Source organism: Lagenorhynchus albirostris, chromosome 11 (genome assembly GCF_949774975.1).
Source record: "Lagenorhynchus albirostris chromosome 11, mLagAlb1.1, whole genome shotgun sequence".
Lineage (NCBI taxonomy): Eukaryota > Metazoa > Chordata > Mammalia > Artiodactyla > Delphinidae > Lagenorhynchus > Lagenorhynchus albirostris.
The window spans coordinates 78,446,138-78,473,439 of record NC_083105.1 but is presented as its reverse complement, the minus strand read 5'-3'; the positions used below and the strand labels follow the sequence as shown (position 1 = coordinate 78,473,439).

Below are 27,302 nucleotides of genomic sequence, written 5' to 3'. Positions count from 1 at the left end.
CATGAATACGTAAGAGGAAACATATAAGGTGTCATGAAAGAAGAAAGAACATTTATCAGGCAAAAAAAAAGCATTTGTCTTCTCTGGAAAAAAGAGAAATTAACAAATAAATATAAGGTGAGGGCTTCCCTGGTGGTGCAGTGGTTGAGAGTCCGCCTGCCGATGCAGGGGACACGAGTTTGTGCCCTGGTCCGGGAAGATCCCACATGCTGCGGAGCGGCTGGGTCCGTGAGCCATGGCCGCTGAGCCTGCGCGTCCTGAGCCTGTGCTCCGCAACGGGAGAGGCCACAACAGTGAGAGGACCGCGTACCGCAAAAACAAAAACAAAACCAAAAAAACCCATATATATATATATATATATATATATGGTGAATATATTAGCCCACTTTATTTTCATTCAATGATGGTAGCAAAAATACACAATGGCAGGTGCTGACAGGAAAGCGGGAAGAGTAGAGATGATCTGGGTAGTTGAAAAACTTCAGCTTTTTTTCTCTTTAAGAACCTTTATCGGTAAAATCTATTGTATGTGAACTCTTATATTATTATCAGATCACCCAATTTTATGACTGACATTTATATGTAAGGAAAAGTTGAGGTCCACAGAAGTTAAGTTATTCAGTGTTTTGGAGAGATGGTAGGAGACTAGGGATTGGTGCTCATTTCACTTTATCTTGAGATTTTTGTTTAATCTTATTAGCACTGTTATTAAAAACTATGTCACAATGGACAAATACCATTTCAGTTTCTCACTTTCCTCTTCTGTGAAAGGAGGGATCAAAATAATAATACATGAATTATTCTGTGTTAAAAAATATGTGGGAAATGCTTGGGTGGGGGAGCAAAACGTGCCACCCCAAAATGTCTCTTTGGCATGAGGATTATTTCAAGCTGATAACAATCAAGGACCAAAAGACTCAAGAAGGAATTTTGACCTTCCCCCTTACTGCCTAAAAGAAGTATAGATCAAGTTATCGCCAGAGGTTGTCTGCAAAAATATGGGCTAGGTGTGGTGGTGGAAACTCAGCAGGGCCTAGAGATGAGAGTACCTTTATGGCGCAAACTGCGCTGCATGGCCCAACAAATATTTGTTTACCAAACATTTGCTTTTTCATCTTTCATGTGAATTGCCTTCCTCCCTTTTGAAGTCCCAAACCTCTACCCCCAACATCCTCTTTAGCTGCTGAAAATGTTATTTAAGGCGAGGGTTTCAGCCATTTTGGTGAGTTACTCAGTTCTCCTGGGTCTCTTCCATGTATACATGTTATTAAACTTTTGTTTGATTTTCGCCTCTTAATCTGCCTCCTATTAATTTAATTCTTAGACCAGCCGGAAGAACCTGAAAGGGTAGAGGAAAACGTCTAACTCCCTGGCACTTAGATAAAAAAAGTTAAGTTTCTTAGCAATAGTATTTCTCAGAGCCTTTGAGAAATTAATATTCATTATAGTGGTATGTTGCATTTCCCAAACATTTGGACATATAAACATATTTTGTTTTATGCTTTATCCCTTGATGTCTTCTAGAACACCATACCATATAACTGTAGTTAGTGAGATCAAGGGATTGTGGGGCAGATCAAGGAAAAAGATACGACCACAAGGTGGCAGTAGCACACAACGAGCTTTAATTGGGCAGCACTTTGATAGGTTTGCATGGAAGGGGAGTCCCTCACAACAGAACTTCCCCTTACTCAGAAAGGGAGTAAGGTAAGGGAATTCCCAGAAGACTGAGCTGAGGAGGGGGTTATGTAGCTGTTGCTCAGCAGCAAGATAGTTGGTAAATTCAGTATTCTGAGCCATTATGTGGATGTGGAAAGATTTAGTGGGATTAAGTTTTCCTAGTATCTATAATCATACCAGGTAGGCATTTCTCTTGAATTCACCAACTGATAATACATCTTTGGTTTCCAGTGATCTCAGTAATTAAATAATTTATCTCAAAAGCCTTCTGCTTTAAAAATCAGACTAATGACTGCAACATATTTTCCAGACTTCAAAATTCATATTTGTTAGTCATTTCTATATTGATACAGGCACCTTTAAGCCTTTTATTATTGGCCTTGTTGTACTCAAATTTTAAGTTTTTGGTTGTACCTTCTCAAGATTTCATTACCTATAGGGTCTTTGATGATTATTTTAAGCAGTTTGCCTAAGGATAAGTTTTTCTGGTTGACTGTGTGTATAGTTTGTCTTCACTTCTATTAAAAGTAGAGGGAAAATGCCAATTAACTATTTCCAAATTGTAACCAGAAAGATAAGATAAAATTAGCAAAGGCTGAGTTTATAACATGTTATGTAGCCAAGTTATCCTGAGACAAATAGAACATTAAAACATTAACTATTTCAGCTAAGGTTCCAGGACTAGAGGTACCAGCTACTCTCTCATTCCAAAATGAGATACCAGACTTGTACATGATTTGCAAATGCTTGGCTGAAAACTCATTTTGGAATCCGTGGTGCCTCATCCATTCAAAGATATAAAAGTGTTAAAGTGGGAAGCGACGGAAAACTGGAAATTGAAGAAAGGATTTTTTTGAAGACAGCTATGATTTGAGTTGTCGAAAGAGGGTTGCAGGTGCTTGCTCTTGCCTTCAAGCCTAGTGAGAGGGGGCTCTAAGGAGATCAGTTGGAGAATCTGATTTGTCCCTTGGAGCTTGGGAGACACATTACACTAATATCAGACCTGAGGAAACTAAAAAGCAAAAGGCTGTGGTAAGAGTCCATGTGGCTAAAGAGAGGACTGAAGTTGGGAAATAACCTGCACTCTTACTGTCTAAAGTATTGTGTTTCCTGTGGACAGATGTGGGCTGGCATGGGTTGCTTTGTAGTTTGCTCATGAAAGCAACTTGGATGGTCTAGGAAACCTCAACAGAAAGAGACTGAAGGTGTACCGCCAGCTGCCTGGGTGCAGAGGAAGAAAATGCTAGCTACTAGCCAGAAGAGACACATTTGCTTGAATCAAGAGAACTGTAGATGTAGGAGATATATGCAGTGATGAGGGGAGTGGCGGAAAGTGGACCCTGAAGAAGATCAGAAGTGCCCCACTTTTGAGAGAGCACGGATCAGGACGAGCTCCCCACAGGCCCTCAGTGCTGCCGCTAGATCACAGCCGTAGTAGTCAAGTTAGACTTTCCTTTCCCGTCCCTCCCCTTCTGCTCACTGCAGTCCCACCCTGTACTGACATCGGTGGGGTCAGAAACCATGGTGGGCAAGCTGGGAAAGGAAGAAGAGAAGCGCGAGGTGGTAAAACAGAGTAACCACGTCCCCTTACCCACAGCAGCACTTCCACCTACAGCAAACTTGAGCTGACTGGAGGAGCAAAAAGCTTTAATTTGAACTTGTTTGGAGTATGATGTGGGTCTAAGACGTTTTAATTGCTGAAATGAGAGGGTTTCAGTGATATGAAATGACAAGACTTTTAACTATCTGAGAATGATAAGAAAAGTCAGTGGCACATGTCGGAGATTTTCATTTGGCTTTGGGAAATATTAGGCCCTTTGGATTAAACCTGTAATTAATATAGTGTGAGGAAGATGGAGTCACTTTGTGAGTACCACTCTCTTGTTCAATGTATTGATTAAACGTACATATAGCTCAGTGAGTAGATTTACATACTTTTAGTTGGTATTCTGAAAAGACCTATTATCCAAAATTGCTGTTATTACATTTCACATACTGTGGTCTCCTCCACCTTACAATAATAGCCTACTTGTTAGAATATAATTTTCTGCCTTGTTTGATGACCAGAGAGCCTCTGCCTGCCTTCTCATAACCCCCAGAATAGTGTTCACATGTACCAATTCCCCATACTCAGTCACATGAATTTTTCTGGTTCTAAATTATTTTCTTAAAATTATGATTACTAATTTTTAATAGGTAAAATCATTCACATGATACAAAATTCAAAAGGACAAACGGGTATATGGTGAAAGCTTTTTCCTAGTCTTGTTTCTCCACAACCTTCCCTAGAGGTACCCACTGGTAACAGTTTCTAACGTCACTTTTGGCTTTAGTGTTGAGAGATGTCTGCCTAAAATAAGATTTAGTCTTCATTATAGATGTCACTGATAACCAAATACAACCCATTACAGGCTTAGTTTAGATTGGCAGTCCAAACACAAGAAAAACCAGAAGATGTCAAAAGTACTTCTAGGGCTTCCCTAGTGGTGCAGTGGTTGACAGTCCGCCTGCCAATGCAGGGGACGCGTGTTTGTGCCCCGGTCCGGGAAGATCCCACATGCCACAGAGTGGCTGGGCCCGTGAGCCATGGCCGCTGAGCCTGCGCATCCGGAGCCTGTGCTCCACAACGGGAGAGGCCACAGCAGTGAGAGGCCCGTACCGCAAAACAAAAACAAAAACAAACAAACAAAAAGGACTTCTAGGATAGTAACTATTAGACTGTAATTAGGAAAAAGAGCTGGAAGGGCTGGGCATAAGTACTGACCCACACATAAGATCCTGGTTATATTGTGGTATGGGACCCACTGTAGGGGTGATGTGAAAGGGGTATTATGGCTCTTATACAAGCCAAAAGGGCTGTGACTACTTTAGTGAAGTACCACATTAGCCAAATGATTCTGAATCTCAATGGCTACAGCTTGATGAGATTACAGTTAACAGGTCATTTATGGGGCTTCCCTGGTGGCGCAGTGGTTAAGAATCCGCCTGCCAATGCAGGGGACACGGGTTTGAGCCCTGGTCCAGGAAGATCCCACATGCCGCGGAGCAACTATGCCCATGCACCACAAATACTGAGCCTGTGCTCTAGAGCCCACGAGCCACAACTACTGAGCCTGCATGCCACAACAAATGAAGCCCGCGCGCCTAGAGCCCGTGCTCCACAACAAGAGAAGCCACCACAATGAGAAGCCCACACACCGCAATCAAGAGTAGCCCCCGCTCGCCACAACTAAAGAAAGCCCGTGCACATCAACAAAGACCCAACACAGACAAAAATAAATAAATAAGTAAATAAAATAAATTAGGGGAAAAAAAGCAGGTCATTTAGCATATTTGAAAGATGTAATATTATAAACTTGACTTCATAAAGCATAATGTTTAATATCATGACCACTACCACTGCCACCATGTTAACCAAGGCAGTTAACATTTACTGAGCATTTGCCATCACCACCATCACCATCATCATCATGACTTAACATTTACTGAGCCCTCACTATGTGCTAGGCACCATATGAAGTGTTGTCAGATAATCATCATGACCAAGTTTATGAGGTAGATACTGTCATTATACCCACTTAATGTGAGGAAACTGAATAATGGAATGGGTTAAGTAATTTACTCAAGGTCACACAGTTATTAAAAGGTGAAACCAAGATTTGAACCCAAGCAGCCTCATACTAACCTGTTACCAGGGGGCATCCATGGAAGAGTAATATACATATCTGAGGACAGCAAGTAAGGACAGCTTCTACAGCCTCATCAGTCAGATTCACACAATATCCCATATGAATCTCCTATTTAAAAATAAATAAGTATAATCAAAAGAAAAAATAGGACAATAATAACAGTGTGAAAAAGCTTGGGAAATACTGTACTCTGATAACAAAAAACCCAAATATCAACTTGCAAGAAAAACTCTATAGAAAGGACCAGTGAAATTCTGTAGTAATTTGGAAGGTATAGTAACCTTTAAGAGTTAAATGCCCAACCACTTTATAAGGCAATTTGGCAGTATCTATTAAAACTGACAGTAAGTATGCCCCAGAACCCAGCAATTCCAACTGCAGATGTCCACTATATAGAGAGAAACTCTTGTACATGTGCGTAAGGAAACAACTTATAAATATGCCAATTGCAATATTATCTGTAATAGTAAAGAAGTGGAGACTGGGTAAATAAATGGTGGTTCATTAATATATTGTAATAAGATAAAACAGTTACAATGAAAAATATCTATTTGTATTAATAGACATAAATCTTAAACATAATGTTAGTTCAGACACTTTAGAAAACACTATGGTAGCATCTTATAAAGCTAAACATGTACTCAACTATATGACCCAGCAATTTCATTCTAGGTATTTACCCCCTCAAAATGAAACCATATGTCTACACAAAGACTTGTATGCAAATGTCCATAGCAGTATTTATAATAGTCCAAAATTGGAACAACCTGGATGTCCATCAAATGGTGAATGTATGAACAAACTGTGTCATATTCCAGACTATGGAATACTACTCAGAAAAGAAAAGGAATGAAATATTAACACGTGCAACAACATGGGTGAATCTCAAAAACATTATGCCAAGTGAAAGAAGTAAAAGAAAAAAGTAAAAAACCAAAAGACAATTTACTGCATGATTCCATTCATATAAAAGTATAGAAAAGGCAAAACTATACTGACAAAATCAGTGGTTGCTTGGGAGAGGGCCACAGCAGGGCACTGACTGCAAAGGGATGGGAGATAACCTCTTAGGGTGATGGAAATATTCTATACTTAACTGTGGTCGTGGTTACAAGGCTGTATAACAATTACCAAAATTCATCACACTGTACACTTAAAATAGGTGAGTTTTATTGTATGTAAATTAAACCTCAATAAAGCTTGAAAAAATTTTAAAACATAATTTTGAATAAAAAAGCAAATTGTAAAACAACACACACACTATGAAACTATTATGTACTATTTAAAAACATATAAAATAATACAATATCTTATTTATGGATATATATACACATACACACACATATGCATAGAGAGAGAGATGAAGCATCCAACTATGGAAGGAAAGATGCACAGAAGAGTGGTTACCTCTGAAGGAAGAAAGGGGGAATAAATAAGGGGAGGGAGCTTTAGATGTAACATATAATAATTTTTTAAAAAAGAACTGGAACAAATGCAGAAAATGTTAAAATTCAAGGGTTGGTCCACAGGTTTGTTATATTACTTTCTATACTTTTTCATATATTTGAAACATTATCTATCTTTTGTTTAATGTTCTAATTCAGAACCCTTTTGCATTGCTGGTGAGAATGTAAAAGGATACAGTTGCTATGGAAACAGTATGGCAGTTTCTCAAACAATTATACATAGAATTAGCATATGATCTAGCTATTTCACTTCTAGGGATATACCCAAAAGAATTGAAAGCAGGGACCCAAACAGATATCTGTACACCTATGTTCATAGCAGCAGTATTCACAATGGCCAAAAGGTGGAAACATATCAATGGATGAATGGGTTAAAAAAAAAATGTGATTATAATGGGCAAATTCATAAAGACAGAAGATAGAACAGAGGTTGCCAGAGGCTGGGGGAGAAGAAAATGGGGAGTTATTGTTTAAAGGGTAGAGTTTCAATTTGGGATGATGAAAAAGTTCTGGAGATAGTTAATGGTGATGGCTGCACAATGATGTGAATGTACTTAATTCTACTGAACTGTACATTAAAAATGGCTAAAATAGCAATTTTTATGTATATTTGCCCACATTAAAAAAACTTAACAATTCTGGAAATAAGATTCATGTGGTAATTGATATGTATACTTATGGTAATATCAGCTTTTCAGGAGAAAAGAATACTATGTTGGTGTACATATTATAATTAATCATATCTTAGAAATAAAGGAAACTTGAATATATTGAAAACTCATAAAAATTGAGGCAGAAAGCATTGTATATTATACATTGGCAAAGGCATCCTATGATATGAATTGGCAAAGGCTACAGACAATGAAATACAACTGAGAACAAGAGATGGAAGGAACAGTGTTCAAGTCAGGTTTCATTTAAAATACATTAAGGCATTAAAAAAAAGAAAATATTCAACTCTGGCAAATTGGGGTCCTAGCAAAAACTGTGAATTCACAACATAACCTTTATGGGAAACAATTCAGCAATCTGAATTTGGGACCATTAAAAAAAGGATTCATATCTATTGATCCACTTGTTTCATTATGGAGAGTTCATTATAGCAATGGAAGAAAAAAGTGATATGTCCCAACATATGAATATTTCCAGTAGCTAAAAGCTGTAAATAATCTGAATTACCAACATTAGAAAAATGATTAAAGGAAAGTGATACATAACATGGACAGATTTTGTTCTCTGATATGCCAGTGCCTAGAACACAGCAGATACTCAATAAATATTTGTTTAATAAATGAATAATTTTATACAGCAAATTAAACTTTTAATCATGAAGACTACAGAAAACTATAAAATGACTGTAATATGAAGTTAAGAATATGATAACATTTATTAGGTGCTACCATATGTCTGGAACTGCAGTCAAACCTGGGGATAAAATGACAACAAAGTGATGAACAAAATGGTCCATGCTCGCTGAGAACTCAGATCAACAGAGATTTCAGAGGCAATCCTGACATTCAACAAACGCTGTAGCATACGTTTGTACTAAATGTCAATCTTTAGGAGAGGTCCTTAGACTTTTAATCAAATTTATTTTCAAATTATAAACTATTTAGCAACATTGGTAATTTAATTTTCCAGAATTGAACAAATTAAAAGCAACAGATTAAAACAAGGTATCTAATAAATAGCAGGCATACATGTTACCCAAAAGAGAAGAATCAGTTAAAAAGATGAAGACATCTGTATTTCAGTTTCAGTCAGAAATTGTGGTCAGAAAGATGCTATGAGCCAAAGGTTAAAATATATTCCTTTAAGGAAGGAATTAAGTTCTAACAAATTTCAGAAAGATTTCCATTAAAATGTTTTGGCACTTAACAGAAATAAGCTTTGGAAAACTGAAAAAGTGAAAAATTCAATGACACTACAATGACCAACACATTGGTTACTGGATTTTTTCCTAAGTCTGCTTAGGTTGGTGCTCCTAATTTTATAAAGCTGAAGTAAATATGTAGGTATATTTCCTACCACTGCATAACAACTAATTTCCTGGTGGTTTTATTAGGAAGTGATAAACTAGGTTAACTGTTTGAGAACTTTGTTAAAAATGATGGTGACTAACACACCACTATAAAGCAACTATACTCCAATAAAGATGTTAAAAAAAAAATGATGGTGATTATAGGATAATGTAAAAATTGAATAACCTGATGAATATAAGGCAGTAGCATGGAGGCTAGAATGTAGTAAGTGCTCAACAAATGTTAGTATTTAAACAGTAAAAATTATGGCAGTTATTGTCCCTACAGTTAGAATGCAATTTGGAATTTGGAACTTCATATTTTAAAGAAAGGAATTTCTTAATTAAAAGATTTGTAAAAATATATATGCTATTTTATACACACACATACACATACATACATAAATACAAGCAGAATGCAAATATATAAATATCACCAAAAAAACTATTTGAGCATTAAATCAAGCAGAAATATTTTGGCAAAAACATGGCACCACCATTCTATTATAATAGTGATTACTAACTTTTATAGTTCATTTATAGCCAGCTTACTTCCAAAAAGGATTTGCTGTGATTTATTGTTGAAAAGCACAGCTATATTAATTATGAGTAAAAACAAAATAAAACATTGTAAACTGAAAAAGGAAAAAAACAAAATCTTGGGACAAAAGTCTTCTTCATATTTAGAAATAGGTTACAGATATCACATCAGTCATTGGATACAAAGGCTGAACACTACTTTAAGATCTTTTTAAACAGCTGCACAATGTGGCTTCTGGAGAGGAAAAACCTTTTCTCTATCCTCTTATGTTTGTCTTTGGAAGCCTTCGAATTAAACTGACAGTAAGATTAGCAAGAGAAGAGATGAAGTTTATTCACAAGATCACAAAGAAAGTGGCTCAAAGAAATGGCTAGAATTTAGAGTTTATATACCATCTTAATAGGGGAAGGGGAGGAGGAGAAAGGACACTCAGAAAAACAAGTGACTTTTTAGGGAAGACAAAATGACCTTTAGGAGAATAGATGGAACTTAACGATAATCTTATGACAATGTTTATTTAATGCAATTTGTCATCTGACTTCCCCATGTATGGGAAGCCTACCTTAAAGGGGGTTTGAGGCAGTTGAATTCTTTTGGAATGGTCTGCTTTTAGGCAGATGGGGGAAGGTGGGGTTTAAGACAAAGTCTCTTTTTTTTTTTTAACCCTTGTTGTTTCTCAGACATCTTCAGATCAAAATAATTTTTATGCCACAGTGGTATAGTCTGTATCCCTTCATGGATTCAGAAAAAGATGATGGCAAGAGAAAAAATATGATGTCAAGAAAAAAACATTGGCAAGAGAATAAGTAGTCCTGGTAAAAATATCAGCCAGACATGAAAATTCTAAAGAATGTCATTTTACATTGATAAATTTTCAGTATTTTCATCCATAATAAGACTATCTTTAAATGTATTAGAAGCTAAAATTTCTGGAGAATAAGAACTTTTATTGGAAGTAAAATGGGATTTACTATAAAGTATACTTTATCTCCTAACTTTAACCAGTTTTTCTTCACTCTGGGAATAAAGAGGTGGAGGCAAAAAAAAAAAAAAGTCCATTTTAATATCTAATTGAGAATAAGGCACTGGTTGTCTTCTAGGTTTAAAAAAGAATTTCTGAGGATAATGTGAATTCAGATAATCATCATCTTTACAGATATTTTAAAATTACCTCTAATTTCTTGGCACAAGGTCCACTAACAAGCGCAACCACACCACTGTCAGATACCTGAGCAAAGGAAAAGAGGAACATAGCACGTAAATGGAGATGATGGAAGCAAACGTTTATAAAAATGATTAATTATTTAGATATAGTTTTATTTCCTCCCGTTTGGCAAAGGTGTCTTAGCCACATATACCTTCCACCCTTACTGAAAATAATTGGGGGGGGGTGCCAAATTATACTGTAATTATTTAACTATCAAAGCATGAAGCCAACAATTTTAGTGGACTTCCCTGGTGGTGCGGTGGTTAAGAATCCGCCTGCCAATGCAGGGGACACGGGTTCGAGCCCTGGTCCGGGAAGATCCCACATGTTGTGGAGCAACTAAGCCCGTGCGCCACAACTACTGAGCCTGCACTCTAGAGCCCGCGAGCCACAACTACTGAAGCCCACACACCACAACTAGTGAAGCCCGCACACCTTAGAGCCCATGCTCCACAACAAGAGAAGCCACCGCAATGAGAAGCCCGTGCACTGCAACGAAGAGTAGCCCCCACTCTCCGCAACTAGAGAAAGCCCACTCGCAGCAACGAAGACCCAACATAACCAGAAATAAATAAATACATAAATAAACAAATAAATAAAAAATTTTTAGCAAACAACAAAAAGAATTAATTATGTTCTGATGAGTTATGGAAATACTCTGGGCAAATACATACAGTCTCTACCTTTCAAGTCTGTATTTCATTTACCTGAGTAGCTGAAAAATCAACACACTGCAAAAATGGGCAGTTTTCTCCTAATGCCTGCAAGGACACATCAGTAATACCTAAGCAGCCACCTAAATCAATGATCTTTAGCAGCCGGCAATTGAGTGCAAGAGCAAGGACTCCTTCATCAGTGAGATTGCAGCATCTTTTCAAACAAGCTTCGTGCAGGTAAGAACAAGATGAAGCCACAGCTTTTATTCCTGAGGGAAAACATAATTCTGTATCAATGAGCTATATATGTTTATATATGAGAAATATAACTGATTTTCATTTCATCAATCACCAGTACTGATACATCCAATTGCACGTTAGCCTTTTTCAAAGTATGCATGTGGGGATATACTTTATTTCCAGTGATGTTGTCATTATTTAAAACTCTTTTGGAATGTTTCAAGAATTCTCTACATAATCTGTGGTATATTCTTCAGAATATCTGCAATTAATGACAAGACTTTTTTGTTTATGATTAGACTTGCTTTTAGGAAATGGCCAAAAGTCATTCAGAACCAAAATAGGTAATTAAATAGTAGATGATTCTCCTTTTTGTTAAAAGTTTTAAATAAAGTTAATTTTCTCGTGGACTCTGAAAAGAAATCAAGTTAAATGGCCCAAATGTCTTAAGTAATAGTTTTCATGCTTATCCTTAGGAATCATACCTGTATCTCTGTGTTCTCTCTTCCCTCTTTGATTCTGCCCTTTGCTACCAACATGCACCTTCTTTGTTAGCCTGGACCAATCTTACATTTTATCAACGGTCAAGAAAACAGAAGCCCTTAAGTCCAATTCAACTGATGTAAAAGCACTTTGGTGACAGGTACGTGATAATGTGCCACATAAATAGAAACGTACTTCAGGAATCCTGGGCCCTTTAGTCATGGACAAACATTATAGCACTGTTAAAAGACACTTTCATGGGCAAAATACACAAAAGGGAAGATGGTAAATTCGTGTGTAGGTCATTTTTATTGTTTTCCATATCTTAAGAAAGAACTCTTATTTTATTCATTAGTGTCCAGCATGAAAGTTCTTTTTAGTGAATCAATATTTGTGTAAACATTTTAAAACTTATGCTTCTTTGCAGTATTATGAATATCCTAACTTGCTAACCAAGCTGATTGTAAAATAAAGCCAACTACCCACAAGATTTTTCAGAAACCTAGGTAGCCAAATAACTCTTTCTTTCTTATACTGAAGAAAAAGATAAAAATCCTCTATTGAAAAAAAATGGTAAAAATCCATTAATTTATGTAACAGTCACACTGAAAAATGCAGTTTGTCTGGCTATAAAAAACTGTAACTGGAGAGGCCCGCATACTGCAAAAAAAAAAAAAAAAAACTGTAACTGGACAAGGCCGGTACCAAGTTCAGCTGCTTGCTGCTCGAAAGGCCAATACTCCAGAGACAAGTATTGGTGGAAAAGGAAAAGTTTGCTGTATTCAGGAGGCCAGCAACCTGGGAAGCTGGTGGACTACTGTCCTAAGACCATCTCCAAGTTGCCGGATGGGAGACAAAGGTTTTATAGGCAGTATGAGGGAGGGAGCTGCAGGGTACATGAGCAGTTTGTACACAATTTTCAGATTGGCTGGCATCAAGGTGAAGTTTCAAGCAACACCAATCTTCTGGTTTCAACCAGTCTGGGGTCTACGTGCTGATGGTCAGCAGTTTTCATCTCGTGGGGGTATGCTTCCTGTAAAAACAACTTAGGAGTGTGTGTTAGACCTTTATATCTTTCAGGGAACTGGGAGCTTGGTGATTTTGCTATTTGACTGGCTTATAGTATAAATTGTTGCCATCTTCCAGGCCAATGTCTTTGAAGTTGGTATCTGGAATTAAGCAAGCGGGATTAGTTCTTTCCTAGTCAATCAGTCATTGTCTAACATAGTTTTATGGCAGCAGAAGTGGAAAATATATGATTAGTTTTGTGCTGTTCAAAATGGGGCAGCTTATGCTCTGGCTACAAAACTATGCAGTGAACAGGCTGATAGGAGAGTGCCTAGTAAATTTAATCTGATGATGATTTAACTTTCTGTTGTACTATTACAAGAAAGCCTTAACAAAGTATGAACTGGTCATTTTTTGTTTCACTGTACTAGGTAAAATATTTAAAATATAGAGGTATCTATCCATGTTTATTTTAAACATGTTTAAACTTCAAGGTAGTGACTTAGTGTATTTCCCAACTTTCAGCACTGATTATAAGCAAGAATTCTAATTTGGATTCTTTAGCTTAGTTTGAATATTGTATTGATAAATATAGTTCCTATTTCTTTGACATACTTATACTCTCTTTTAACATATTTTCCCCTTCTCTGCTCCAAACTTATGCCAGATGAATAGTACTCAACCAATTCATTGTGTTAATAAACATACCTTTTGAAGTTATGGAAATTCTGTTTTCTTTTGAGGAATTTAAAATTAATTTCTTCAATTTTCTGCAGTTACATAGGTGCAGGAGAGCAGTATCTGAAATATCACAGCTTCGCAGATCTAGAGTTTGGACTTCAGGATGTAAAATCTATAATAAATACATGTTTTTGAGAAATTAATATTTCCTATAAATATAAATGTTTATTCCATATTCAGTGTTTTGATGGTCATAAAAAAACAGCAGGTGGAAAATACAGCAAAGAATACAGAAACATATCTGTGTGAAGACAGATACATAGAGCAGGAAAAAACCAACCTACTTCCAACTGGAGGTGCAGCTTCTAGTGTCCCCAAAGTCTTACTGGGACACAGAGCACTGTTGAGACAGCTGGTACAGAGTAAGGACCCACTAGACCTGCAAGCAGAACCAAGGTGGTGGGGGGAGCTTATCCTCTTCCAGTGGTTCCTACTATTAGAGATTCTAACTCTGTGTCTCTTTGCTCAGCAAGTACGAGTCTTTAGGCACTTATATACCAAATGCTTATCTAGAATATTTACCTCCTTCATTTTTATTTTTGGGAGCTAGTACAAACAAACCCAGTATTACTGAATGTTTACTTGAGGGCAACGAATAGCAGATCAATTTCAAAGCATTCTGAGCTCTTTTTCTGGGGGTATTTTCCTTCTCTTTTGCTTTATTTTTATGAAAATAGAAATGGCTTACACTTTTCTGAACATGAAAGTAATGTACTGTTATTATAAAACATTCAGACAGCACAGAAAAATTACAGAAGTGATACAAATAACTATTTCTATTTATTGAGCACTTACTGGGAAGGGTACTAAGTGTTACATAAAATATGTCATTTAATATTCTCTCTCTCTTTCTCTCTTACATACACATACACACACACACACACACACACATACACACACACACACCACCCTAAGAGATTGGTCATTGCTATTTTATAAATGAGAAAATTGAGTCACCCAGAGCTTAAGTAGCAACACAAAGTACACAGCTAAAAAAGGAGCAGAGAGAGATAGGATTGGAAGCCAGGTCTTCCTAATTCCAAAGGCCATGCGTTTAACTAGTTATAGCTAAAATTACCCATATCAACACCCAGTGACAAACATAATATTAGTTTTGATGCTTTTTGAGTTTTTAAAAAAATATTTGAAGAAAAATGGGATCAGATCACATATATTTATAAATGGGCACTTTTAATAAAAATAGTAATTGTGGTTGCATACTATTTCATTTTATGCATGCACTGTAACTTATTAAATGCATCCTACACTGGCAAACACTTAAGCTGAACATTCAGACTGATTTTAAGAGGCAATATAGTACAGTGTATAAGAGCATGTACCCTGGAGGCAGGCTGCCTGAGTTCCAACCCTGTGATTGTGATCAAGCTCTGCTTTCTTTTTGTGCTTCACTATCCTCATTAAGATGAGGATGATATTTGTGAGAAATAAAGGTGCCTTGCTTATAATATGTGCTATATATAACTGTTAGCTATTTTATTATTACGAAAATGTTATGGTGAGCATTCTTGTGTGCTTTTTAAATTATTATTTTCTTGAGATTAACACCAGTAAATGGTAATTATGTGAGGTGATGGAGATGTTAACTAACCTACCGTGGTAACCATTTCATAATATTTAAGTGTATCAAGTCATCACGTGTGTTGTACACCTTAAACTTACACAAGGTTATATGTCACTTATATCTCAATAAAGCTGGAAAAAAATAACAGAAGTGAAATTTTTGAGTCAATGGTAAGCAAATTTTTAGGACTTTTGATAGAATGCCAAACTGTCCTCCTAAAAGGTTTTTTTAAATCAATTTACACTCTCACAGCAGGGGATAAAAGTGATTGCTCCCCACACTATTGCCAGCACCAGGTATTACTATTTTTTAAGTCTCTGCTAAACTGAAAGACAAACTGTGACTTTGATTACTAATAAGGTTAAATATCCTTTTACGTATTATTGCTGATTTATATTTTTTCCTTGGAGTATTTCCTGATTCTTCTGTTTTATTATTTGCTTGTTTTGATTTTTCTTAGTGGTTTGCAGGCATGATTTACATTGGCAAGATAAAAACAAATAGCATTTCATACATACTGCAAATATTTTTCCTAGTTTGTTACTTTATTTTTTTCTTCTTGCCATAAAGAAGTTTATATTTTTATGTATTTAAATCTATCAATCTTTTTCTTCTTGTTTTCTAACTTGGTGTCATGTTTAAAAAGGCCTTCTCCACCCAGAGACTATAAAAAGATTTAGGAAATTTTTCAAAAAGAGCCATCCCCAGATGTGTGCAACTTTTAAAAAAATGTTAGATCTGGTCTTTTAAATAATTTAATAAGCAGGACTTTCATAAGGATGGGGATTAGACGGAAACACCAAGGAAAATAACGTTTTTGATTTTTCTATCTCATTTACCCCCTTAGCCCTTTTTTATTCAGGTAAAATTAGGTTTAAATGAATGTTCAGGATTGTCATAAAACAAAAATTTAAGTCACTGAAATACAGGTTAAAGGGATGTGGGGAAGTGAAGAAAACCACGTTTTCTGTAGCGTCAATGTTTCATCTGTGAGCCACACATACATTATATACATCCACAGAACCATCAACAGTAAGAGCTGGATTCTACCTCCAAAGAGCAAAGCAGACTACAACACTAAAATTTCTATGTTCAAATGCAAGCTAACAGGAAGAAAATAAAGCATTAAAGGCACATCAAGTTAATGTAGAGGAAACACTATGGCACACTGAAGCACAATTCCAATGTGAAGTCACCATTGTAGACATATGGGGAGTGCTACCATCAGAGCTTGCTTCCTTTTGATCACAGGCTTTGGGCAGAATATGTAGTAAAGTCAGCAATAAGTAGTTCCAGTCTCTGTAGGCAGTGAGTGATGATAGCTGCAAACCCATTTTACAGTTAAGACAACTGTGGTTCAATGTCAGAAAGAGTAGCAAGGCTAGAATTTTAATTCAAGTTGGAGGCCTTTACTACACTTATTCCCTTACAGAATAGTTAATTTTAGCTTAGTTAATGAAGGGGAGTAAGTATAAATTAGCTGGAGTGAGGTACCCAAGAAGAATGAGAAGAGTTTAGAAGAGTGATTTTTAACTGACTGCTAACCATGAATGGACAAAGTCAATAGGCTATGATCATTTTTTAAATGGAATAAGACATACTAGAATAAAATAGAAAATATCCAAGTGTACTGTACAGAGTACTGTTACACAGAGGTGTGGCTTGTGTGCTACCGTCACAATGTAACATATATATTTCTTACTGTGGGTCTTTTTTTTGCCATTTGTTTATTCACCCTGCATTTTAATTTTTTTCCAGCTTTATTAAGGTGAACTCAATCAAAGAGTTTAAACTTCTTGAAAATATGGAGTTCATGGATGCTGGTACCATGAAGACAAGAGAAACACCTGAAAGAATAGTGGGAGAAGATTTTTTAGAAACTATTACACATGGACATTCTGGTTATCTGGAGAAAAAAAGAACCCCAACACTTTATTATATTTTAAAATTACTACTAATCCTACCATAAACCACTGTTCCAAAAATGTGAAACCATAGCTAAACAGTAAAATATAATAGCCTGCTTTACAGGCTATACATGCTCCTTGTATATGCTCTTACCTCACTTATATTCGAATCTGTTATCTGCCCCTGCACGCTCATTATTTTGATCAGTCTATCTTTTATGTTGGGTGGCAAAGGCTTAATGTCTGTGATATATCTAGAAATATTCTTCATGAAGCACCAAAGGCATCTGAAATACAAATACAATATAGTAAATTACACTGTACAGGTACTGATTCCTAATATTTGTTTGTTTTTTTTTAAATAGATCTTTATTGGAGAATAATTGCTTCACAATACTGTGTTAGTTTCTGTTGTACACCGAAGTGAATCAGCTATATGCATACACATGTCCCCACATCCCCTCCCTCTTGAGCCTCCCTCCCATCCTCCCTATCCCACCCCTCTATGTCATCGCAAAGCACCGAGATGATCTCCCTGTGCTATACAGCTGCTTCCCACTAGCTGTTTTACATTTGGTAGTGTATATATGTTGATGCTACTCTCACTTCGTCCCAGCTTCCCCCTCCCATCCTGTGTCCTCAAGTCCACTCTCTATGTCTACATCTTTATTCCTGCCCTGCAACTAGGTTCATCAGTACCATTTTTTTTTTTAGATTCCATATATATGCATTAGCATATGGTATCTGTTTTTCTCTTTCTGACTTATTTCACTCTGTATGACAGACTCTAGGTCCATCCACCTCACTACAAATAACTCAATTTCGTTCCTTTTTACGACTGAGTAATATTCCATTGTGTATACGTGCCACATCTTCTTTGTGATAATTCATCTGTCGATGGGCATTTAGGGTGATTCCATGTCCTGGCTATTGTAAATAGTTTGGCAATGAACATTGTGGTACATATCTCTTATTGAATTATAGTTTTCTCAGGGTATATGCCCAATAGTGGGATTGCTGGGTTATATGGTAGTTCTATTTTTATTTTTTTAAGGAACCTCCAAATGCTATTTGTTAGTGCTTAGTCCTTTCATAAACAGGGTGTACATTTTTTTTTTTTTCGGTATGCAGGCCTCTCACTGTTGTGGCCTCTCCCGTTGCGGAGCACAGGCTCCGGACACACAGGCTCAGCAGCCACGGCTCACGGGCCCAGCCGCTCTGCAGCATGTGGGATCTTCCCGGACCAGGGCACAAACCCGTATCCTCTGCATTGGCAGGCGGACTCTCAACCACTGTGCCACCAGGGAAGCCCCAGGGTGTACATTTTATATGAATATTTACAACTTAAGCTTGGTAAGATGCAAAAGCCTAGTCTGTGCTCAGTTATGGGCAAGTTTCTTTTCCTCTACAACTTTTTCTCAGCATACCTCATTTACTAAAATGCATCCTGATAACAAGATATTTTTCTTAAGTCAGTCTCTCCAATTCCTAAGACACAGTTTCCACCAAGTTTTTAGTCACATATTTCTAAGTAAACATTAAATTAGGGCCTACAAATTAACAAATTTTATTTGTTAATGCAACAATCTTGCTTTCACTATTTTTCTTAAAAATTATGCAGGTATTAGAATCACTCAAGAAAGAACTGTAACCACAAAGATTCCACAAATAGTGCAAATCACAGAGATAATAAACTTAGTGCCAGTATTGCATATGCACAGAGTTATCAAAGCAGGCAACAACCGAGACCTACATGACCAACATACCTCAAATGTGGCCTGAGATTCCAACTATCTGAGACACTCATATGTTAGACAAATAATACAAACCTTATTTTTATTTATTTATTTTTTTGCGGTACGCAGGCCTCTCACTGTTGTGGCCTCTCCCATTGTGGAGCACAGGCTCCGGATGCGCAGGCTCAGCGGCCACGGCTCATGGGCCCAGCTGCTCCGCGGCATGTGGGACCTTCCCGGACCGGGGCACAAACCCGTGTCCCCCGCATCGGCAGGCGGACTCTCAACCACTGCGCCACCAGGGAAGCCCAATACAAACCTTATTTAATTTCTGCCTACAAATACTCCCTCATATATACACTTTTACATTCATGAATAAATATGATCATACACTTGAATTTTTTTAGTGCAATCTTTATTTTTTCTTCTTTTGGTTGCCTCTGCCTTTCCCTCTCCTTTCCTTCCCCCTTCCATTATTTAGTTCCTCACCCTATTCCGTGTATGTTCCCTCTTATTTTTTCTCTGTGCTTGTACACACACACGTTTACTCACACATGTATGTATGTACTCAAACATACATTTAAAGGGTTAGGTTGGGGGTGGGGAGAGATCACTGTTTCCTAGAATGGCATCATTGTATACTCACTTTTCTACACCCTCTTTCATTCAATAATACCTTAGGAAATTCTTTAAAGCATCAAGTGTGGTTTTAAGTTTCCTTTAATGCCGATATAATATTTCACAGTGTGGATGACTTTAGTCATCCCCTATTGATGAGAATTCCACTGTTTCTAGGATATGTTAACATATGGTATCAGATTGTTTTCTTCATATTTCCATCAGTAGTGTTGGAGGGTTCCCTTTCCTCTACATCCCTAAGCAGTAGGTATTATTGTTCATTTTATTTATTTTTCCATTATGTTCATTTCCCAATCTCATCCCCCACCACTCCAGGAAACCATTCTAATGTCTAATATGTATCCTTTTGTTGTATGTACCATCAACATGATTGTTATATGGATGTATTTCTAATTTATGTATGTGGTATTTGTCATAGATTTGCTTAGTCTTTCACTCAGCACTGTTTTTTTTTGTTTTATTTTTTTGTTATTTATTTATTATTATTTTTGGCTGCATTGGGTCTTCACTGCTGTGCGTGGGCTTTCTCTAGTTGCAGCGAGTGGGGGCTACTCTTCGTTGTGGTGCATGCATTTCTCATTGTGGTGGTTTCTCTTGTTGCAGAGCATGGGCTCTAGGTGCATGGGCTTCAGTAGTTGTGGCTCATGGGCTTAGTTGCTCCGCGGCATGTGGGATCTTCCCGGACCAGGGCTCGAACCCATGTCCCCTGCACTGGCAGGTGGATTCTTATCCACTGCCCCACCAGGGAAATCCCTTAGCACTATTTTTAAGATCTACTTACTCTTAAATGTTGGAAGATCTAATGCGTGAAAAGTGGTATCTCATCAATTTGTGTTTCTTTAATTACTAGTAAATTTAATATCTTTTCATAAACATGCTGGCTATCTAGATTTTCTTTTCTCAGGATTGTCTATTCATATTCTTTGTCTATTTTGCTGTTTTTTACTTAAATTTGTAAGAGTTATTTTTGTGGCCAAATACATGACTGATTTTGTATATGCTCTATAAATATTCAGAGAATGTATACTCTCTGAGAAATGTAATGTTCTCTTTCTATGTATTATATATGTGTGCCTAAATATCTCTCTCTGTGTATGTATACACAAATATGTGTATATGATTATTTATTGATTAGTACACAAATATATTGTGTATATGATTATTTATTGATGAGTATCATTTAATTCTTCTATGTTCTTATTTTTTCTACTAAATCTGTAGAATTCTTAGTTTGCAATACTTGTATTTTGAAATCAACTTTTCTTTTATTTCTACAAGTTTTTGCTAGTTTATGTACATTACCATTTTATAATGAAAAATTTCAAAAATACAGAAAAATAAAATAGAATGATATAAATCATGTACCCAAAACCAAGAATTTGAAAATTTATTTTATCATTTTGTGTCAGGTATCTTTCATAAGATATAAAACACTTTAGATAAAATTAAAACCTCCTTTGTCTGCCTATTCAGGTTTACTTTCTTTATCTCTCTTTGCAGAAACAACTACTACCATGAAGTTGTTCTTTTTTTAAAAAATTTTTATTGGAGTATAACTGATTTAGAATGTTGTGTTAGTTTCAGGTGTACAGCAAAGTGAATCAGTTATACATATACATATATCCACTCTTTTTTAGATTATTTTCCCACATAGGCCATTAGAGTATTGAGTAGAGTTCCCTGTGCTATATAGTAGGTCCTTATTAGTTATCTGTTTTATATACAGTCATGTGTATATGTCAATCCAAACCTCCCATTTATCTCTCCCCCTCTCCCTATCCCCTGGTAACCATAAGTTTGTTTTCTATGACTGTAACTCTATTTTTCTCTTGTAGATAAGTTCATTTGTACCCTATTTTTAGATTCCACATGTAAGTGATACATTTGTCTTCCTCTGTCTGACTTACTTCATTTAGTATGACAATCTCTAGGTCCATCCACGTTGCTGCAAATGGCATTATTTCATTCTTTTTTATGGCTGAGTAATATTCCATTATATATATGTACCACATCTTCTTTATCCATTCCTCTGTCGATGGACATTCAGGTTGTTGCCATGTCCTGGCTATTGTAAATAGTGCTGCAATGGACATTGGGGTGTATGTATCTTTTTGAATTATGGTTTTCTCTGGATATATGCCCAGGCGTGGAATTGCTGGGCCCTATGGTAGTTCTATTTTTAGTTTTATAAGGAACATCCATACTGCTCTCCATAGAGGTTGTACCGATTTACATGGCCACCAACAGTGTAGGAGGGTTCCCTTTTCTCCACACCATCTCCAGCATTTACTGTTTGTAGTTTGTTTTTTTAAATTTATTTTTGGCTGCATCAGGTCTTAGTTGCAGTATGCAAGCTCTTCATTGAGGCATGCAGGATCTTTCATTGCAGTGCGCAGGCTTCTCTCTAGTTGTGGCATGTGGGTTTTCTCTTCTCTAGTTGTGGCACACTGGCTCCAGGGCATGTTGGCTCTGTAGCTGTGGTGCACGGGTTCCAGAGCACATGGGCTCTGCAGTTTGTGGCATGTGGGCTCTCTAGTTGAGGCGTGCAAGCTCAGTAGTTGTGGTGTGCGGGCTTAGATGCCCATGGCATGTGGGACCTTAGTTCCCTGACCAGTGATTGAACCCGCATACTCTGCATTGTAAGGCAGATTCTTTACCACTGGACCACCAGGGAAGTCCCTGTTTGTAGATTTTTTGATGATGGCCATTCTGACTGGTATGCGGTGATACCTCATTGTAGTTTTGATTTGCATTTCTCTAATAATTAGTGATGCTGAACATTTTTTCATGTGCTTTTTGGCCACCTGTATGTCTAATTTGGAGAAATGTCTATGTAGATCTTCTGCCAATTTTTTGATTGGGTTGGTTTTTTTGACATTGAGCTGCATGAGCTGTTTGTATATTTTGGAGATTGATCCCTTGTCGGTTGCTTTGTTTGCAAATATTTTCTCCCATTCTGAGGGCTGTCTTTTCATTTTGTTTATGCTTTCCTTTGCTGTGAAAAAGGTTTTAAGTTTAATTAGGTCCCAATCATTTATTTTTGTTTTTATTTTCATTAATCTAGGAGGTGGATCGAAAAAGGTCTTGTTGTGATTTATGTCAACGAGTGTCCTGCCTATGTTTTCCTCTAAGAGTTTTATAGTATCTGGCCTTATGTTTAGGTCTTTAATCCATTTCAAAACATTATATTAATAATATAATTAATTAATAATTAATAATATAATTATGATATTAATACTAATAATATTAATAAGATTAAATCCATTATATAACATTTTAGATAAAATTAAAGCCTCTGTCAACCTATTCAGGTTGATTCTCTTTATCTCCCTTTGCAGAAACAACTACTACCATGAAGTTTTAAAAATAGTTTCTGTCCATGATTTTATTATACTTCTAATACTAAAGTATATATGCATAAAGAGCATATAGTATTCTTTCTGTACTTATAAAATATCGTGTATTGTTTCCTACCATGACTAAATTTGACAATTGTCCTTGTAATTGTGATAGTTTTCCTTTTTATAAGACTATGGTGTTGGTTGCAAATTCATGATCATTTTATCTTCTCGTGGAACATTCCTTTTACCCTCAAGTAATGTCTCTATCTATATTGATGTTTTTCACTTCAGTAAAACCATTCAGTCTGGTTTTACTATTGCTCCACCATCTTTCTTTGGCTTCTTTTGCTAACATCTTTGCAAGATTCATCTGCATTGTTGTAGACAGCTATAGTTTGTTCATGCCCATTTTCACTGCTGCATAATATTCCACTGTACAATTTATTTTTCTATTTGACTGTTGATGTACAGTGTGGTGGTTTATAATTTTTTACTATTAGGAATATTAATATGAATATTTTGGGACATGTCTCTTGGTACACATGTGCCTATGTTTCAATCAAGTTTATACCTGGGAGTGGAACTGCTGACTCATATGGTATGCGTATGTTTAGCTTAATGCCCAACAGTTTTCCAAAGTGTTTGTACTGATTCAAAATCCTACCATCAGTCAATGAAAGTTTCTGGAATCCATATCCTTGTCAACACTTGGCATTGTCAGTCTCTTTAATTTTTGCCAGTATAGTGAGGGTATAGTAACAATGCATTGTGGCTTTAAATTTCAATCCCAGATTATTAATTTGAGCACATTTTCATTCCTTTATCATATTGATACATTTGGATAGTCTCTTGGAGTTTCTGTTCAAGTATCACGTCCAGTTTTCTTTTGGGTTGACTGTTTTACTTAGTGGTACGTAGGAGTTCCTCTTATATTACAGACATGAGCCTTCTGTTGATTATGTATGTTGCAATTATAGACTCCCATTCTGTGGTTTGCCTTTTCATTCTCTTGATCATGTTTTATGTTGTAGAGAAGTACATACGATGAGGTCCAATATGTGTTTTCTTTATAGCAAGTATTTTTTGTCCTGTTTATGAACTCTTTCACTGTTCTACATTCATGAAAATAGTCTCCTATGCTTTCTTCTAGAAAAAATTCATTCACTGTTTTACCTTTCCCTTTTTGACTTAAAAACCCTCTTGTAATTGATTTTTGCAATTGTCAAGAACTGTGCAGAGTCTGAGAGTTTACCCTACTTACTTGTTTATGAGTTAGCTTTATTACCATTTCATGAATGCTAGCAGAAGACCTGAGATCCCTGGGTCAGAGAAAAAGGACTTTATTACTAATGACAAGAGCAGTAGCCAGAGCTTCATGTTTCTGTTGGTTCCCCATGCCCTCCAAGTCCTGCAAATATAATGTAGGTAGGTCAAGATAGATGTTTGCCCATGCAGTGGGTTGTATTACAAGAGAAGAACACTGAGCTTGGGGGAATTCACCATTTTTATATCAAACTGAAGCAAGACTGCTTTTTGGAAGGAGAAAATACTTCATCCCTCAAGTCTGTCTGCTACAAACACAACCTTGAGAAATGTCCTAGGTAATCAAGGTCCCGCATTCTTGGTATACCCAGCAAAAATGTGCAGGTCCACAGCACTGCCTCTCCCAACAATCTACCCCAACATGTTCTTGGCTGAATTCAAATATTCATGTAAGTATGCCACTCTGTCAGCCATTTTAATTAATTTGACCAACAGAGGCTAAAACCAAATCCGTTCAATTTGTCACTTAAAGCATTTAATTAAAGCTATTATCAATAGTACTCCAAGTAGCAGGATAAGGCCAACCTGCAGTAATGATGACCTCAAAAGTGCCTGCAGGCAGCCATAAAAAGAAATGAAACTGAGTTATCTGTAGTGAGGTGGATGGACTCTGTCTGCCATACAGAGTGAAGTAAGTCAGAAAGAGAAAAACAAATACCATATGCTAACACATATATATGGAATTAAAAAAAAATGGTTCTGAAGAACCTAGGGGCAAGACAGGAATAAAGACGCAGATATAGAGAATGGACTCGAGGACACAGGGAGGGGGAAGGGTACGCTGGGACGAAGTGAGACAGTGACATGGACATATATACACTACCAAATGTAAAATAGCTAGTGGGAAGCAGTCACATGGCACAGGGAGATCAGCTCGGTGCTTTTGACCACCTAGAGGGGTGGGATAGGGAGAGTGGGAAGGAGACGCAAGAGGGAGGAGATATGGGGATATATGTATATGTATAGCTGATTCACTTTGTTATAAAGCACCATTGTAAAGCAATTATACTCCAATAAAGAAGTTAAAAAAAAAACTTAAAAAAAAAAAAAAGTGCCTGCAGGGTCCCAGACTCAGCTAACTGTGAAAAAGTATGGAATGGGGTGGGGGTGGGGGGAACTAGTAGGTCTTATTTTAAGACAGGATGTGGTCAAAATCCAGTCTATCATCCATTATGAAACATGCAAAGGAATTTAGGTGGTTATTTCAATGACTACCTTTTTCTTTCTTAGGGCTTTGAATTTTTAAAAAATCTGTCTGTTATTTTATCTATATCCTTCCCTTAAGGATAACTGCTCCTTTGTTTTTGAACATTTCCAATATCTTTGTTTTAAAATATTTTTCAAAATTCTATTGTCTGTAGTTCTTAAAGTGTCAATTCTCCTATTTTCTGTTGAGTCTCTTTCATGCGATTTTTTTCTTTAGATACTTTATAAATTTTGACTGTTAACGCTTCTTTGCACAAGTAGTTTTGCATGAGAGTCCTGTATTCTTTGCGTTGTGAAAGCAAACCTCGCAGAGAAGGTTTCAGTTTTCCTCTTCTTAAGGACCCTGTCTTTATCTTGTTGGAACTGCAATAACAAAATACCACAGACCAGGTAGCTTAAAAACAAAAGAACTTTAATTTTTACAGTTCTGGATGCTGGAAGTCCAAGATCAAAGTGCCAGCATGGTTGGGTAAGGGCTCTCTTCCTCATTCACAGCTGGGACCTTCTTTATGTGTCGTCACATGGTGGAAGGGACTAGGGATTTCTCTGGAGATTCTTTTGTAAAGGCACTAATCCCATTCATAAGGCTCCACCCTCATGATTTAAACACCTCCCAAAGGCCCCAGCTACTACCAGCATACCTTTAGGGGTAGGATTGCAACATAAGAATTTTAGAGGTACAAAAACATTCAGACCATAGCAGACCTCATAAATATTCACAAATTCCAAAGCATAGTTAACTGTTATGTATCCATCTTGAGGATATTAACAGTGAAAATTCAAACCATACACCTGCATATAATAAATGCACAAGATACTAGTTTTTATTTTTTTTATTTTTTATTTTTGCGGTACATGGGCCTCTCACTGTTGTGGCCTCTCCCGTTGCGGAGCACAGTCTCCGGACGCGCAGGCCCAGCCACTCCGCAGCATGTGGGATCCTCCCGGACTGGGGCATGAACCCGTGTCCCCTGCATCGGCAGGCGGACTCTCAACCACTGCGCCACCAGGGAAGCCCAAGATACTAGTTTTTAAACAGGAATTCTATTTTTGGCTGGGACTTTATATCCTTGCCATTGATGTGGGCTGCTCTTGGAAGAGTGTGACCTCAAGTTAGGTGGCTCTGCAACAGAGGTAGATTCTGATGGAGCTGAGTAATGGAAGCTATCTGCCCTCCCTCCTCCCACAGGAGGGCAGAAAGTCCTTCCCTGAAGGATGAGCTGGGTGGCACATCTCCATGGATTTCACTCCCGTTTTCCAAAACTATGCATTATTTAGGCTGTTTACACATTTTAAGTAATTCATACTGGATGGACTACAAGAAATAAGAAGGGTAACGAGTTTAGACTCTCTCAGCTCTCATTATCCTCAACTCTGTTATGATATTGAAATCAGACGTTCTACCATCAACAGAAAGTTATGTCATTTATTCTAAAAGTTAAAAGCTTAACTAAAAAAGATCATTTGGGGAGTAACTGCTTTATTAAGATATAACTGATATAACGGTGGTTTTTAGTGAATCCACAGAGTTGTGCATCCATCATCATTATCTAATTCCAGAAGATTTTCAATACACTAAAAAGAAATCTTGTACCCATTAGCAGTCACCTGCCAACCCTCCCCACCTTCCACAGCCTAGGGAACTACCAGAAGCTCCACAGAAATCCCTAGCCCCTTCTACCATGTGAGGACACATCAAGACAGGGTGCTATTTTCTGTATCTCTAGATTAGCCTATCTGCACATTTCATATAAATGGAATCATAAAATATGTGGTATTTTATTACTGGCTTCCTTCACTTAGCATAGCATTTTCAAGTTCATCTACGTTGTAACAT

At 36.9% G+C, this 27,302-nt stretch overlaps 1 protein-coding gene across 3 annotated transcripts in view; it reads right to left on the bottom strand.

Moving 5' to 3' along the window:
- The window catches only part of AMN1 (antagonist of mitotic exit network 1 homolog), a 73,256-nt gene that overhangs the window by 9,433 nt on the left and 36,521 nt on the right, over nucleotides 1-27,302 (bottom strand). For 2 of the 3 annotated variants that reach the window (XM_060166607.1, XM_060166606.1), the window contains exons 2-6: nucleotides 17,375-17,507; nucleotides 13,699-13,843; nucleotides 11,311-11,528; nucleotides 10,568-10,624; nucleotides 5,366-5,477 (exon numbers count right to left, since the gene is read on the bottom strand). In XM_060166607.1, coding sequence (XP_060022590.1) covers nucleotides 5,366-5,477; nucleotides 10,568-10,624; nucleotides 11,311-11,528; nucleotides 13,699-13,843; nucleotides 17,375-17,491 — 649 coding nt within the window. In that variant the 5' untranslated portion in view covers nucleotides 17,492-17,507. The remainder of the gene's footprint in view (nucleotides 1-5,365; nucleotides 5,478-10,567; nucleotides 10,625-11,310; nucleotides 11,529-13,698; nucleotides 13,844-17,374; nucleotides 17,508-27,302) is intronic. The other variant, XM_060166608.1, reaches the window with a different exon arrangement.